The 18,009-nt window shown below is 37.6% G+C and overlaps 1 protein-coding gene across 1 annotated transcript in view; it reads right to left on the reverse strand.

Moving 5' to 3' along the window:
* Positions 1-946: 946 nt before the first annotated feature.
* Positions 947-18,009, reverse strand: part of TRAM1 (translocation associated membrane protein 1) — a 40,574-nt gene continuing 23,511 nt past the window's right edge. Inside the window, 7 exon segments of the mRNA XM_043976734.1 lie at positions 947-2,572; positions 2,574-2,617; positions 8,822-8,982; positions 10,380-10,523; positions 11,318-11,422; positions 11,518-11,588; positions 13,754-13,788. Of these exon segments, the coding sequence (XP_043832669.1) occupies positions 2,543-2,572; positions 2,574-2,617; positions 8,822-8,982; positions 10,380-10,523; positions 11,318-11,422; positions 11,518-11,588; positions 13,754-13,788 (590 nt within the window). The 3' untranslated portion in view covers positions 947-2,542.

The following is an 18,009-nucleotide window of genomic DNA, read 5'->3' on the forward strand; positions in this document are numbered from 1 at the left end:
CAGGCTTCTGTGAGTTCTGCATGCTCATTGTTCCTCACAGTTGAGCCTAGGCTATGACAACAGAATTCTGAATAAGTCTTCCTGTGCCAAATATCCTTCCACTCCCTTAATTCATCCTTCAGACAATATTCCTAGACTAATTTTCCTTATTCACAGCTCTGGTCATGCTTGGTTTTTTTCTTCAAATTTCCATGACAGAGAAACTCACTGTCACCAGGCCAACAAACGCACCTCTAAGGGGTGTCTTTGCAAAAAGTCTCTTCCTCAATCATTATTGTTTAAGTTTTTGCCAGAGCCACCCTTTTGGGCTATTTCCAAAGCTCCTACAGATGGCTTGGTGGCCCCAGCTGTGAAGAGTAAATTAAATCATTTTGAAGTAGAGACAGGTCTCCCAATATAATTATTAATTTACCCCCCAGAAAACAATCTGTTGTGCTGTCAGATACCTGGGTATCAGTTGGTTTTGGTATATTTTTTCCATTGTTTTAAGGCAAAGTCGGGGTATGTACAAGTGTGCATACTGTGTATCTAGGAATGACTAATGTAAAAAACAAAAGGCATTATTAAAACTTTAAGAAAACCCAACTTCTCTGACACTTTTGTGGACAGAAACTCATCATATGTTGCTTAGTGTGGTTTCAAGTTGCCTGGTCAAAAAACTTAAAAACATTCTCACCCCATGACAATACTGTTCCGATGGCTTTAAAACTTAATAGGGAGGGCAATCTAGGTGGCACAGTGGATAAAGCACCAACCCTGGATTCAGGAGGACCTGAGTTCAAATCTGGCCTCAGACACTTGACACTTACTAGCTGTGTGACCCTGGGCAAGTCACTTAACCCTCATTGGCCCAGTAAAAAAAACCCAAACAAACAAAACAGACAAAACTTAATAGTAGAATAAAAACCTCCATACTGGTTAAAGAAAAGATGCAGAGCACTAATTGTGAAAGTAAAAAATGTCTTTATTTTAACTGGGTTTCTCAATGTATGGTTTCAACCTGAATGACAGTTTGTAACTGGAACAATCTAGTTCCCCTAAACTCCATAATGCTACAAAAGTACGACCCCTTTTCCTAGAAGTGGGTCAATAGCTGTGAAAATGGAAAGCACGACATTATTAGCAGCATGGCCACTTCAACTGCAGACCTCTTAACAGGGTGGTCAGGGGAATAAAAGCATATTTTTGTCTGCAAATTTTACACTAAAAAAGGCACAAACATTTACTTTTTTTTCTGATAAAGAAACGGGGACAAGGATGATAACACCGAAAGAACAATATTATGCACGGGAAAGACAAAGACAAATCAAATACAGCTATAAGGATTTCAAAGGATGATTATAGAAAAGGGAACCAAATATTTTACTCAAATGCTTTTATAGCCTTTCTGTAAAGATACAAATATATATATATATTTTTTATCCAAAAATATGTTTTATACAGATAAATGTTTCTCAATTAATGATTGGAATCAAAGTTATAGTTATAACATAAAGCATTGTCTTTCATAAGACTGCTCATCCACCTTAACTTTCAATTCCTTTTTGAATTAGTGCACATAGTACATATTCTAGATGTAAATATGACATTCGTTCAAATATATTTGATCAAGTAGACAGCATTATTTTCCAAAGGGTTTGCACACCAAAAAAGCATTGTTCTAGGACAACCGTACACATTGGACTTTAGACGAGCCCTACTAAGAGATATTTTTGATGAACTTACTTATTAAAAGGGCTGCATAAACCTTATTTTGCTTTCTACAGTGTACAATTAATATTCTATTTTCCAGTCTGTCAGTGTTTTTGACATACACTTTTGAAGACTTTGTTATGAATATTTTCATATTTATATAAGAATTTTCAATTCAATAGCGGCAATGTGCCTTTGAAATACTTCACGAATAGGTGTCTTCTTTTTTTCCCAATATTAGTATGCAACACTGACAAACCGCTAACTACAAAATAAAGCACAATTATTTTGGTGGTTTGATAAATCAGGTTTCCAGTTGTAATTCTACTAAAAATAATACTCCTAAAAATCAGAGACTATCTAAAACATATTTAAAGTTTGACTTCCAATTTTATGCTACTTTCATATGATCTTGAAAGAGAACTAAAAAAAAAAAAAAAGGATTCTTGTGGAATTGGCTACTTGCCAAGTTTCATAAAAAAAACAGGTGGGAACATTAAATTTAATCACCGATCTTGGACATATGAAATTTAAATAACTAATTATTCCCAATTATTACAAAAAAGTTTAAAAAAGACAAAAAACAAACACGAAAAAAGGTGTGGTGGTCCTTGATTATTCTGAAGACAGTAGCTAGTCTAAGCCAAAATGTTTCTCTCCCTCACAGGAAATCACCCTCCCCCAACAACCGCCCATAAAAAAAGATGCGTGAAATCATACAAGAATAGCAAGAATCAAAGAGCAGGAACTGTAATTTTTAGGATCAGAATGATGTCTAGTGCTGAAGAACTCCTATTGTAAAAAGCAGATTTCTTTGGGGACATTAGTCATTTCATTTGATACAATTCAGTTATGAGGATTTCTCTTTCCTGTTACGGGGGGGAGTCAGCTCCATTCGAAGTTACTGTTCCATTTACACCATTTTCTGAAAATGGAAAATAATTATTATTACTCATTTGTAAAAATATAATTAATGCAACTATTATGAACAGTGTTAAGTTATTATTTCATTTGTAGTTCAACAAAGACTCATTTATCTGAATAACAACCAAAAACCTATTAAGAAAAAAAGGTTGCTCTTTATCCAAAATAGATGTCAGCCAGTCCACACTCATGCACTCAAGAGAAAGAAGACCTCATTCACAGAGCTTCTTTTCATCTTACAGAATTCTAAAAAGGTTGGTCTCCTGCATTTTCAGCAAGTCTAAAAGTAGTAGTGAAGGTTTCAGGTGTTTAAGGACAGGCATATTGAACAGTGAGAAATGGGAACAAGAAACAGAAAACCTATAAAAAGCAAGATAAAGAAACTTAAAATAGGGGCAGCTAGGTGGCACAGTGGAAAAAGCACCAGCCCTGGATTCAGGAGGACCTGAGTTCAAATCTGGCCTCAGACACTTGATGCTTACTAGCTGTGTGACCTTGGGTAAGTCACTTAACCCCAACTGCCTCAGCAAAAATCCAAAACAAACAAAAAAAATAAATAAATAGCAGTTAGTGCCACTTGGTGCAAGGATTAAGAAAAATTCACAATAGTCCATGTTTACTTAGGGCTTTAAGGTTTACAAAGCACTTCACTGCTTAGATATACAGAGAGGGAAACTGGCAGTTATGTGACTGACAAGGGGGACATAGCTACTAAGTGGTTTTGTTGCTTATGGCGGGGCAGTGAGGGTTTAAGTGACTTGCCCAAGGTCACACAGCTAGTAAGCGTTCAGGTGACTGAGGCCAAATTTGAACTAAGGTCCTCCTGAATCCAGGGCTGGTGCTTTATTCCACTGCACCACCTAGCTGTCCCTGCTACTAAATGTTAAAGATGAATCTCAACCCAGATCTTCCAGGTCTAACACTCTATCCACTATGTCATGATGCCTCACAAAGAGCCCGGCAGCCACAAGAGAGACTGAAGCATCCTCGAGTAACAACTTACTATGATAATAATTGCTCCTAATGATAATTCAGTCATCCCAGCAGAGCAGCACAGTGCAATCTGGGGACTCAAAGCCTGTCTTGGCTACTTGCTACTTGGGTGATGCCTCACCTCTCTTGGGCCCACTCTCAGTTCATAAAATGGGGAGGTTACGCTGATGGCCTCTCAGCTCTAGATCTATGATCTCTTCTTCCAACACAATTCTGAACCTAGCACACCATCCACGGTGCCATTCTAAGACTTTCCTATTGAAGATAAGGTTAACTAATAGAGTCCAAGAAATCAGGGGGTAGCATCACTTTTAGAAAACTTTTCAACACAAATTGTAAAATTTGAGAAAAAATGACCCAAAGGATAAACTCTTTTTATTCAGAAAGACCAATTTCTTAAGACTTCTAGGGAGAAGTTTTAGTGTAATTTTGCATCATTTCTATTGGTGTCAATAAATTTAGACGTGGTGAATAGCAACACCTACCACAGATTATGTATTAGTGCTTCCCAAACGGCCCAACTGGAACATAGCAACATAATTAACTATTATCTCTCTTGCATTGTGGCAAAGCTGAGATTTCCCCACAGTTCTGGTTCTCTCCTGAACAGAACGTCACCAGGGATAATCTTTCCAATGTATCCCCAAGCAGATCTGTCTTTCTAACCCTTTTCAGAAAGTAATTTGTCTTAACACACACCCTAGCAGTCAGCCCTAATATGGACTTTTGCAGTAGTTGATTCATCAGTGTTGCTGGTTGGGTTCAATATACCTCTATCATGCTCTATCACGGTGAATTATACACTGCTTTCAAAGGCCCACATCCTTGACCTGTTCCAGCATAAGAATCCTCTCACCACATTGAATTTCAACCAGGGATCAAGGGATCCACAGGTTATATACTGTAAATTCTACCGGCCAAGTACAATGTGCCTTCTCAACTAAGAAAGCAATCTTAAAGAAGGGGTATGATTAGCTGAAAGTAGCAAAAAAAAATGCAACAGATATCTGAAATGAAAGTGAGGTTGGAAAAGTTCTGAAGTGAAATAAAGGGGGTGTGGAATACTGTGTGAAGGAAAATGGTGTGCAAATGTGTCTCATAAATTGTGTGTGTGGAAGTAAAAGTATGTATGTGAGAAAGATACACTGTCATCAAGTTCATAGTATGTATGTGTAATAGGAATGGAAGACACATTGTGCTAGACAACTGGGGAGAGGGAAGGAGGTATGTGTATGAGGTGTGTTGTGGGCAGTGAGACACTATTGTGGGATGAGGAAAATAGGGATACATATGCAACAAGGCTTGGATTTAAAGAAGAGTGGAACAAAGTGTACTTTAAAAGACCTCAATCAATGCAAAGGAACAACGAGGACTCTGCAACACAGATGTTGACTTATGCTTCCCACTTCTTGGATCAACCAGATATGCTGAAAGAGAGATATACTTACAAAGCACCGATGTGTGATTGGGTTTATTTCCCTATAATTATTGGTTACCAAGGAGGGGCTTCTCTGGGGGAGAGGAGTGGTGGGAAATGAGAGTGATGATGAAAAAGAAAAGTGCATCAATGAAACATTAACCAAAATGTTGCAGTGTACACAAAGAGTGTTTCTTTTGTGCCCATCCAGGTCAGGATGAGGAGAGCCCAATATCCTCATCCATCATTCTGTTCATCCCTTTGACCCAGCAAAATAGCTAATTAGGACTTGCCTGGGTATGCAAACTTCTGCATTCCTTTGCTAGCCTTGAATATATCCCCAAAATTCCTATTCCCGGTGCAGAGAGCACCACGATTCAGTGGATAGTTTGGAAACACTTTTATGTTCTTAACAATGCTGACTTGCCTCAGGGATACATACAATGAAAAGAGAATGATGGAGAAGGGATGAGAAGGTAAGTCATATATGTATATAAATACATATGTATGCATGCATGTGTGTGTATATATGTATGTACTCACACATATATTTATATTCTCCTTGAATCACCCTAATTAGAGTAATATGTCTCATTTTTGTCATCTCACCTTAATGTATATCTGTGAAACATCATACAAAATTGGGCTGAAATTAACCAGGGAGAAGTTTTATTAGAAAATCATGAATAATATCTTAATTGTTAAGGTGATAAGATACTAGGATAGGTGAGGGAGGTTATAAGACTTCTTTCTTACTCAAGATACACAACAAAATGAAAACAAGCAATTATCTGTGAGAGACGGGTGACACTGAGCCATGGCAAGAGAAAGATCTTGGGCTAGAAGACTTTTCAAGGCCCTAGTTTCTTTTATCCTCCTTCAAAAAACATCTCACAACACTCCTCTAGTTCTTAGAATGTTAAGATCCCTAAAACTCTAGTTTCCATGCTGGTAATTACCATCTCAGGCTGTAAGAACACCTCCTGTTTGTCCCCTTGGAATTATCTGTGACTTGGAACCAATGCCATCTCACTAGCAGGCTAAAAATTATAATTTAATTAATTTTAAGCACCTGCCATACACCAAATATTATGGATAATATTTACAATTTCACTTAAAAGTGAAGGAAATGAAGCTAAGCAGAAATATATTTTACATACTTGAAAGAAACCTCAAACATAGTAGCACTTAAAAAAAAGAACTGCTATTTACATTCATTTTTTTCTCTACAAAGAGACAAAATTGCTGCTCTGGAATCAATACGTTTTGTAGATGAGGAAACAAAGACAAAGAGTGATTGAGTAACTGGCCCAAGGTAGTATATATAATTAGTGGTAATGCTTGAAGTAGAACCCAAGCCTCTAATGTCTTTTCATTTTACTACCCTACATCTTAAAGACCTCAAGATCACATAATATCTTTCCTATAGTTATAAGACTTCAACTTTAAATTGGGATTTTGCTCTACAATTTACAAAGCATCTTCATATTATCATTTCAATTGAATTGTCACAAAAATCCCACGAGGCAGGATGGGTCTTAGGATTCCAGTCAAACAGGGCAGGAAGCTGGGGCTCTGTGAATCTGTGATTTATTGGAGGTTATAGAGCTAATGAGTAGCACAGCCAGTACTCAAACCCAGGTCCTAATCCCTCCTTTCCCACCTAGGCTGAAAGACTGACAGCTGCTTCAGTACTGAGGGCAGAATTTGCCTCTAATACCTAGATCAAGAATCAGTTCAATAAAACCTGCTTTTTCCTCTGGATTCTCAAAAACAATTCATATTTATGTCTTTCTTCACAACAATAAGGCAAGGTCAGTGGCATGTATACTATTGTCCCCCCCCCCTTTTTTTTTTAGTGAGGCAATTGGGGTTAAGTGACTTGCCCAGGGTCACACAGCTAGTAAGTGTTAAGTATCTGAGGCCCGGATTTGAACCCAGGTACTCCTGACTCCAGGGCCGGTGCTCTATCCACTGCGCCACCTAGCTGCCCCGTCCCCATCTTGTAAATGAGAAAACTGAGGTTCAGAAACTAAATAACTTGAGTGAAGGTTATACAATTATTAAATGACAGGGTCTGGATTTGAATTCAGGTCTCTTAACTACAAGTCAAGGGCTCTTGGAAAAAATTATTGTTTCGCTCAATATAGGACTGGTAGCTTGTATTATTTCTAATTCTCACTTAAAGAGCCTATTCTGAGGGGTTGCTAGGTGGCACAGTGGATAAAGCATTGGCCCTGCAGTTCAGAGGACCCGAGTTTAAATCTGGTCTCAGAAGTCACTAAACCCCAACTGCTCCCCCCCAAAAAGAGCCTATCCTGTTATTGTTTGTCTTGTTCCTATCATATTGAACTTCTATTTCTATCAAGTTTAGAGGACCCTGACTGACTTTTTGCTTTATTATGAACTTAAGAAACACCAACACGTAATATACAAACAAGAACAGAAAAAGGACAGGATATGAAGTATGAACTTCTTGGCAGTTTTTTTCTAAAAGGTGAATATTAAATGTGATGATAACAAAATTGCCCTGTCTGTCCTGTGCTCTCATCTATGTCTTTTCTCCTTTTTTTCTTTTTGCATCAATACTTACCAACTCCACTTCCTTAACAGAAGACTTCCCTTGCAATGGATAAAAACAGTCAAGTAAAACAACCCAATACAATGGATACAAGCCACAATTATGTTTGTTCCTAAATACATTTCCAAAATCCACAGGAGCAGTTCAGGAAATGCAAATATTTACTGTGTCAGTGATGGTGAGGAGGGAATGAGGAACTACGTGGACTAGGTAGATGTAGGGTTGGATACTGGAATGGCAAGAGATGAGCCAATATGGTGAGCTGGGCAGGTGAAGGTGGTAAAAATGCTAAGACATGGAGATGGCAAGGAGGGGCAAAGAGTACAAATATGATGCATAAAGATGGCAAGAGTGCTGGGTTGGGAGCTAGAGCCCATTAGCCTATCTCAGGACAAGGCAAAGGAGAGGACTCCAGAATCTGTTAAAGGAGAAGACAGGGCTGAGGAGAGAGTAGGAGGACAGGACTTCCTAGGACCAATACCAGGGGTACATCTATCAGTTATGAGGTACAGGTCATGGATTCAATGTAAATAGTTGGAAATAAGCCAGAAGTACAGATTAGGAGAACAAAGGAAACAACCCTCAGATTTATATAGCATTTCAAGGTCACCAAAGTCTCTTCCTCATAACAAGTAGATAGTATAAATAATATTATCCCCATTTGGCTACGCTCACATGTCTAGAGTATGAAAAGACCCTTACTCTTTTTCAAAGGGGAACCAGGAGATAAAAACAATGGAAAATGGATCAAATGGGTCTCGTAGCCAAATCTCTTTGTAGTACTTTTATATTTAAACCATCAGAAGCCTCAATGGCAGGGAGATGAAATACATTCAAACCTAAACTTCTGAAGCTAATGAGATTTTGTACACCCTGGCAAAAGATTATTGAACACCAAAAACCTGTGCATTGGGATAACTGCAATGTGTCATGGTTTGGGACCAATACTACCAAAACAAAACCACCGAGAGAGTAAAGAGTGAAGGTTAGGGCTCAGGGAAAGCTGTGGATCTGAGAAAGTCCTCTCTCTTGCTCTCTCCACCCATAGTAGCAGCAAAATTAAAAACAAGGTTTAATCTGGGGGGGGGGGGCACCTCCTTGAGGTTTAGTACCACATCATAGCCTAGGTTTTATATAGAAAGATAAATATAACTACTGTTCCACATTTCCCCTTTACTTCAAGGAGTCTTTTACTCATGGTGGGCAATACAAACCTTTTTCTTTTCTAGAAGACCTGCCTTTAGTCACCATAGATTTCTTTTTCACAGTCTGAGGCTGAGAAGAAGAATGTTCCCTCCACCTTCGAAGTTGGAAATTAATGAACTTCCACATCATAAATGCCTGAGTGATGCAAATTGATGCAAGAACAGCAATTCTGTGAATAGATTTGGAAATAAACAGAAAATTAGAGTACATTAGAACAAAAAAAAATTAAGGAGAAAATTGCCTTTCTAGTTCAAAAAGAGGCTGATTTATTTTATTTTATTTTATTTATTTGGTGAGGCAATTGGGGTTAAGTGACTTGCCCAGGGTCACACAGCTAGTAAGTGTTAAGTGTCTGAGGCCGGATTTGAACTCAGGTCCTCCTGACTCCAGGGCTGGTACTCTATCCACTAGCTGCCCCGAGGCTGATTTATTTTATGCTATCATATGTCTGGACAAAAATTGTCTTTATTTTCTCCCAACCTGTTTTATACTTCTTGTGGGTTGATGTTTTACTTCCTTGTTACTTCCCCCTTTGCTTCCTTTCTCAAATTAAAGGATTATCAACATTTCCTGGAAAAACCACACTTATTAAAATGTGTTTTTCAGCTGGACTAATTGTTTGCTTAGCACCAAGAGATCACTACTATTATAGGTAAAACAAAGAAAAGGAGAATTTCTCTGCCAGTTAATTAAAATCCTCTTAGTTATTATATGTATTGGCTAAATGCATATCAGCAAGCAAGGAAAGGAATGAATGAATGAATGAATGAATGAATGAAGCCTAAACAGGGACCTCTGACAAAATCCTTTCAATGGTTAAATTCGGCCAGTAAATAAACATTCATTAAGTGCTATGCATAGTGCTAAGTGCCAGGGAGGCAAAGAAAAGGCAAAAGACAGTCCCTATCCTCAAGAAGCTCACGATCAGATGGAGGGTGACAAGAAGCAAACACATACAAACAAGCCAAATGGAAAATAATTAAAAGAAGGAAGGCACTGGGATTAAGATGGGTTGGGAAAAGTTTCCTGTAAAAGATGGGATTTTAGGTGGGACTTGAAAAAAGCCAGGAGGCAGAGTGGAAAAAGGGAAGCATTTCAGGCATTGGGGCAGCCTGAGAAAGTGCCTAGAGCTGAGACAAGGAAGATCTTGCTTGTGGTCAGCAAGGAAACCAGTGTCACTGACTCTAAGAGTTCAGGGCAGGGAATAAGGTGTAAGAAGATAAGGAAGCTAGGAGCGGGTTAAGTTAGGTAAGGCTCTGAATGTCAAACATTGCTACTCTATTTAAAAAAAAAAAACAACCCCCCCCTCCCCCCAAAAACAAAAAAAAAATAAATACGACCAAACTATGGTGATGAAAAATACTACAACAAATTTTCTATTAATGATTTATTCCCTGGGGTTAAATAAATGGTCCATTCCACTTCGATATAGGATTTATGAACCTTCTGGAGATAAATCCACTAATTTACTTGTTTCTCCCTGGTATGAATGAATCTTTCCAACAAAATACATGTAAAGCCTACCCTTGAAGAAAAAGAACTTAGGTACGAATGAATCTACTGCACCTGACAGGCAACACATTGAAGTTTCCAGTACTGAAATCCAGCTTCTGATTTTCTGCTCTTGCTAGGCCAAAGCCAACAGTTAACACAGAGAGAATCAAAGTCAGAAGTCTTCCCAAAACAAATAGAACTGCCCACAAAGAAAATCTGTAAGACAAATTTCACAAGTCAAATACATTAGCATATACAGATGAGATAAGAAAAAGATCACAGTAAAAGCTAGATTAAAAGTCTTGAAATTAATTTAAAAGCCTGAAAGAGGATAAAATACTTAATTTTCTACCTTAGTTCAGAAAAATATGCTGGAGTATGTGGTATTTTTTTGGGGTGGTGGTGGTGGTGGTAAGGCAATTGGGGTTAAGTGACTTGCCCAGGGTCACACAGCTAGTAAGTGTCCATCTGAGGCTGGATTTGAACTCAGATCCTCCTGACTCCAGAGTCAGTGCTCTATACACTGTGCCACCTAGCTGCCCCCAGGTATGTTTTTTTTTTAAGGCTTTGAAGCATTATAATTTACCTTTTAATTCTGTTTCCAGACCTATTTACTGTTTTAGCTTCTGTCCTACCCAAAAACATTTTAATTAAATCCTTTTATAAGGATGCTCTATTGTCCTTTCCACTTACTGTTGATTTTTTTTTTTTTGCAGGGCAATGAGGGTTAAGTGATTTGCCCAGGGTCACACAGCTAGTGTCACCTAGCTGCCCCCTACTGTTGAATATTTATGCTTCTTCTCCCTTTATAAGTGTAATCTTAATGAAAGGATGTAAAATATTTTCAAATTAATGGTTTGCTGGGATTAAAGAAACACATTACCACGTACTTTATAATATCAAGTATTTTCACTTTCTTTTAAGCTTTTAAAGACAATTGTACAAGACTGATCAACTTGGGTATGGAATTAAATATTTGTGCTGTTTCAGAGACATGACAAATAACTTACCCTTTCTGATATTTTTCATCACTAAAATAAAACAGTCTGGAAATATGGAACAGAAACTCAACAAAGTAATGCACCACCAAAAGAACAAGTCCCAGATGGTTCAAGCTGTTAAAACAGAAACAAACACAAAGAACAATTATTAGTTTAGTAACTTCTATGAATATGGGGGATGAAAGAGATAAAAAAAACCCACAACTTACTTCAAAAGATAAGCTCCACCAATGTGAAACAGGTAAAGACCAATGTAGACAAGCTGTCGTGGAATATCTTCCTTTTAAGACAGAAAAAACATCAGAGATTAATTAAAGCACATTGACATTTAGAGGGGCAGGGGGCAGCTAGGTGGCACAGTGGATAAAGCATTGGCCCTGGATTCAGGAAGTTCAAAGCCGGCCTCAGATACGTGACACTCACTAGCTGTGTAACCCTGTGCAAGCTGCTTAACCCTCATTGCCCCGCAAAAATAAAAAAACAAAAAAGACATTTAGAGAGGCAGTGTGACGTGATGACAAGAAACATTTTCTAAACTAGAAATGTGCTCTTCAGCTTGACCCGATTATTTTCTTAGCACCAGGAGAGCACTACTTAACCAGGTAAAACACACCTTTTAAAAAGTCACGTTAAAAACAAAAAACTTTCTTGTTCTTGAAGTCAGGACTGTTCTGTAACATCTGGGATGTGTGGTCTCCACAGGCACAGAGGAAAGAACCTCAGAGAAGGGAGTCACTAAGGTCTAGGCTGCCCACACTATTTACTAGCTATTGCAAGTCACCAGCACCTGAATTTTTAAAAGGCACAAAAGGAAAACTGAAGCAAAGGTAAGCAGGTAAGAGAGGATGAACATGTGTTGGAACAGCACTGTACCAGAAGGGTCAAAGGTCAGAATGAGCTAATGCTGGTGAGTAAATCTGAGGCATTAAAAAAATTTTTTTTGCCTTTTTTTTTTTAAAGCTATAGAAAAAATATTGAAAGAGGAGTAGGACTGCTTCTCCCAGTGGATGGGCTAATCCATCTATATTCAATCTGTTAACAAACAGAAGGAAGAGCTACTACATTTTTACTTTGATTCTAGTTCCTCTGCCAAAGAGTTTGTATCGGAAGGAAAGAACAAAATGAATGAGTAAGCACCTAGTTGCCTTGATGAATCCAAATCACCTATCCCAGATGATTAACATCCTCATGTCCTGAAAGAAAGTAGCAGATGTCACTGGTAAGACAATATAAATGATATCTGAAAGTTCATGGAAAAAAGTGAGAGAGGTGCCAGACCTGGAGAAGGGAAAAATGGCATCTCACTTTTCAAAAACAGGAACGAAAATGATTATTTCCAAATTGTGGTCAATAAGTTTGACTTTAGTTCCTGGAAAAAATTCTAAAAAACATATTATCAAAGAGACCATTACTGATCATCTAAAGTGATTAATAACAAGGAACCAGTGTGGCTTCATTAAAAACAGGCCATGAAAAGACTCCCCCCCCCCCCCCCCCCGAAAAAAAAAAGAGAAGGGGGGAATTTGCTTTTCTGGATTATCTATGGGCTCATATACAATTCATTTACCTGAATTTTATTGTGTAAACTAAGTTCGTTCTATGTTTATTTTTTTAAAAAAGAACAGGTCATGCCAGGTTAAACTAATTTCCTTTTATGATAGGGCTATTAAATGTACGGATCAGTGGAATTCTGTAGATCTAGTTCAAAGAGATTTAGCAAAGCATTTGATAAAAAATCTCTTATGTTGCTCTTTAAGCAAAGATGGAGAGATGAATGTTAGAATTTGATGGATTAGGGAATGCTTAAATAGCTAGAACCAAAGAATCTTCATTAATAGTTTGATGTTAACTTATCTAGAGGTATGCAGAACAGAAGAGGTAATTTTTCTCACTGGGAATTCCCTATTCCAATAAATCAAAGATTAGGACACAAAAAAAAATAATGGGGAAAGACTGGGAAGATATGACAGTTGTTGTCTTCACATATTTAAGGGATATCATGTAGAAGGACTGGATTTTTTCCCCCTTGGTGGCCCCAAAAGGTAAAACTAGGAACAATGGATGGAAGCTGAAAAGAGAAATTTAGGCTCAAAGAAAAGTTTCCCAATAATGAGAACCATCTAAAATAGAAGGTGTCGATTGCCTTGGTAGCTCCTCATGAATGTGGCTCTTTAAGCAGAAGGTTGAATGACCCTTGTCAGGTATGTCTATAGAAGAAATTCTTTTTTGGATACGGGTCAGATTCTAGGATTCTGGCTCTGTTGTGCAACAAATCTTGACATATTTGAAGGTAGTCCTTTGAGGCTTAAACTGCCTCTCTGGGAGAGAGGACCACCATAAAAGAGTTCTCAAATTCTTCATTGAATACAATATTCTTTCTAATTATTTATTTAGTATGTTTCAATGAAATTACAGATATGCTAAAGGTAAGGAATTAAATAAAACCCTGTTTCATATGGCTGATTCTCTAAAGTATAAGTCTTTATCCCCAACTACAATGTAAGCTGTTAAAGGGCAAGGCTTTTGTCATATTTCCCTTGTGTCCCTACTGGGTACAAGGATGACAGATGCTCAAATATATTTTGTTGATTATTGGATTAAAATGACTATCTCTCATTTCACTTCACAGTCATTTTCTATGATTTATTTCTGAGTTTATATTAGAAAGCTAACGATATGTGTGTGCATTCATATGCTCATTTGAAATAATTAAATAGTAACCTATAATTAAAGTGGACTGGGAGTCAAAAAACTTATGCTTAGTACTGCCCTTACTACTAACTACAGTGTAAATTCAATAAATATTTTCTGGGTCTCATCAAATCAAGAAGTTGGTGTAGATTCAATTTAATTCACTTAATATTTACTGGGCATCTATTCTGCGAAAATTCTCTATTATCAGTGCTGGGATGTATGGGTTCTATATCAAAGATGGAGACACTACTCCAATGGAAATAAGACAAACACACAAATGTAACAAAATTGTAAAAGTACAAGTGGTAAAAATGGAAGTGTTAAAAATAACTAACAAGAATAAAAAGTCATTTCTGACTGAGGGGCAGGGAACAATACATGGAGAAGTTGGAATCTGAAGGAAGAGTACAAAGTTGTGTTATGTATTTTTTTTCCTCATAAGAGTCCAGGGTAACATCTGCAGAAGTTCTTTGAATGAAAGAAAGATGTAAATCACCAGAAAAAAAACACAACACTCTTGTTGGACCTCTACAACAAACACAGTTTCCCCATATGACTCAACTTTTTCTAGATAGCCATATGTTGAACCATCAAGTCTTACCCCCTACAGCCTCTCTTTTCTTTTCCACTGTAAAAACTTCAATATTTACAATTACAGTTTGATTAACTGTTGGAGCCCATGAACACAAAGGAACTGGTTATAAAATTTTAATGCATATACCATAGCATGTTTGTCCAATGTGTTACTCTGAAGATTAGTATCCCAAAGGCAAGTTAAAATATGCTAAAGGAATTCTCAGTATTTCTAATGAGAGCACTTTCATTTTCTTTCAACAAGTGATTGAATTTCTGGGAATGAAAAAGTATAACCTTTAGATTAGAATCCAAAGAAGGAACTCTGGTAACTTAAAAACAAAGCAAAGAGAGTGCTTAGTAGACAGAGAACATTGCCTGAGACATTTAAATCCCCCACTACCTACCCCCCAAATCTTTTGTTTATTTAGGGCAAACATATGTCATTCCACATTCTGTTTCTAAAAATGACAGAAATCTATTTTTTATTCTAAGAAATTCAAAATTATGTTGGTTTCAAAGCAGATCCATTTCCCCTGTTTTCTGATTTCAAATTCCAACCAAAGAGAAAAAAAAGTCCCAACTTGTTAATAGAAAATCAATTTGCTCTTTACTATGGTTAGCTACCTAAGTTCCGTTTCCGTATTTCAGCTCTATCAATGTCAATTGTGGGGGAGGGTCAATGGACAATGCTAGCCGTCACCCTCATAACCCTCTGCATTGTAACTTCCTGGGGCCAGAACTGCCCAGTGGATAATTGTTTTTAGTGTTTTTCCCTACACCTATAGATAGAAGCTCTAGATTGATACAGAAGTGGCTTAGAATCCACCAATTCTTTTTATATCCTCAGAATTATCTTTTAAAAAGTTTGGGAATATGGCATATTTTGTGAATTCTGGGCTCCTTAGCAAGAATATTGTCACTAACCTTTCCTGATTATTTTAGTGGAAGCTTATTTGCAACGCAAATGAATTTTAGGCTTACCTTTCCAATTTCTCAAACCACTATCCCAAGCACTAGACAAATATGCACTATTCATTCTGGTACTCTTTAACTAGCTTGCAAAAAACTCTTAAGTTATCCACCACACACTGGCACACTGACCAATGTCTTATTAAGAAATAGGGATATAGGATAGAGCACCAGCCCTGGATTCAGGAGTACCTGCGTTCAAATCTGGCCTCAGACACTTAATACTTACTAGCTGTGTGACCCTGGTTAAGTCACTTAACCCCAGTTGCCTCACTAAAAAAAAGAAAGAAAGAAAGAAATAGGGGTATAGAGGGGGCAGCTAGGTAGCACAGTGGATAAAGCACCAGCCCTAGATTCAGGAGGAGCCGAGTTCAAATCCAGCCTCAGACACTTGACACTCACTGTGTGATACTGGACAAGTCGATTAACTTTCATTGCCCCCACCAAAAAAAGAAGAAAAAAAAAGAAAGAAATTCAGTGCATGGAATCAGGAAGAACTGCACTCAAATCCTGTCCTTCATACTAGCAGTATGACTCTGGGCAAGTCCCTTAATCTCTCAGTGCCTCAGGTGATTTTCCTAAAATTTATGTAGTAAGTCATATACCTTTTGAGATTTGGAAGGCATTCCCAAATACTCAACATCAGCACACTGGTTATTTTCTGTTTCTTTACCAATGGGAGATATTTGCTGATGTATATAGACTTAAACTAAAAACAAAACAAAAAAACATTTCACGTAAGCAGCAATAAATGTAAGCCTATTTCCTGACCAGAATTTTAAAAAATTCATTACAAAGTAGGTCTCTGAAATTCTGTATTTTCCCCTTTGAAGAAAATGACACATTATCTGTCATCAACACCCCCTTTTGAACTGCCACTAGCAGCTCTCTTTCTTCTGTGTACCAGTGGGGAACATTTCAAAGCAATCACTGTTCTAGTCACCCTCTTTACCAATTCTTTCCAGACAGTGTTCTTCCCAAAATAACTTTCATAGAGTAAATTTTAAGTAACTGTTTAACACATATGCAGCTGCTACTTGCAAATTATGCTAATTATTTCAAACAGTTACTTTCAACTGTCACATATAGGTGTTAAAAATAGTTTTAGTTACTTCTGAGTTATGCAAATGACTTTACAAAAATAAGATGGGAGCTCTGGATGAATTCCACCTGGAACTGGTGAACATGAGGATCGGGGACAAAAATCAATGACTACTTTGAATTGTCTTTTTCCATCCCACCAAGTGAACAAACTTGGTGATATAATAAAGGATACAGATAAACAGTGATCAAACTGGATATAAATTTGTCTGTGGGCATATATATATCTAAAAACCAAGTGAGTAGATAGATGTGTCTAGAAAATTAGGTATAAATGCCTACAAGTAGCTAAAAAACCAAGACAGAGAATCTCAAACGTTATGCAGAATAGGGTAAATTCCATAGGGCTATGTACCAAGGGCATGTTTGTATTTCTGCCAAAGGCAAGTGGCCATTCATCTCTGTTCTAAGCGTAGCCTGATCTCCCTTGTAGGAAAGATGAAAAAAACTTAAGGACATCTTTCCATACTCAAGTTATTAGAGACAGTGAAGCCCCCCCTGCCTCTCTAAACCAAGGACCTGAAGTGGGGCTTCAAGACAGGAAAAAAGGGTCATCACTGACCACAAAGAAACTTGACTCTTATGTTAGGAGGTGGGAGAATAGAAGAATGTGGCCAAGAAGAGGAAAGGGACAGAATAGAACAACTGTGTACACAATTTGAGATTTTCCTAAAGGGGAAGGAATTCAATGCTTCAAATAAGGAAACGGCTTCTTATCCTCAAGGAATGATAAAGTAGTGCCACAGAAGCCATCAGCTGAGAGATCATCAAGCTGAAGCTATTCAGTGACCTGATAACACTGAAGATGTCTGCTTTATTTCTGGTGTGTGGATGCAAGACACAACAGAGAACCTCTCAAGACTTGTCAAGTAGAGAACTATTGGTGATTCACTTGACCATATATCATACTGCCAGAAGAAATCTAGAGAATACTGTCCAAGAGGATCACATGCCCTAGATTTTGAAAGAGTAGATTTCAAACAGTTTTAAAGAGGAAATAGGTGGGATACCATGGACTAAAATTCTACAGGGAGTCAGCTGAAAGGAATAGGAATGGGGTAGTTGGTGATGCAGTGGATAAAGTGCTGGGCCTTGAGTCAGGAAGACTTGAGTTCAAATCTGCCTTAGACACTTACTGTGTTACACTGGACATGTTACTTCACCCTTGTCTGACTCAGTTTCCTCAAATGTAAAAAAAAAAAAAAGATAATAACAGTACCTACCTTTGCAGGGTATCCTGTGAGGGGTCAAATGAGGTCATATTAACATAATGCCTGGTACATAGTAAATGCTATATAAAAGTTTATTCCTACCTTCTCCTATAATAATCAGATATATGCATAATCAAATGGAGAGAAGAG

The sequence above is a fragment of the Dromiciops gliroides genome, chromosome 1, assembly GCF_019393635.1.
Source record: "Dromiciops gliroides isolate mDroGli1 chromosome 1, mDroGli1.pri, whole genome shotgun sequence".
NCBI lineage: Eukaryota > Metazoa > Chordata > Mammalia > Microbiotheria > Microbiotheriidae > Dromiciops > Dromiciops gliroides.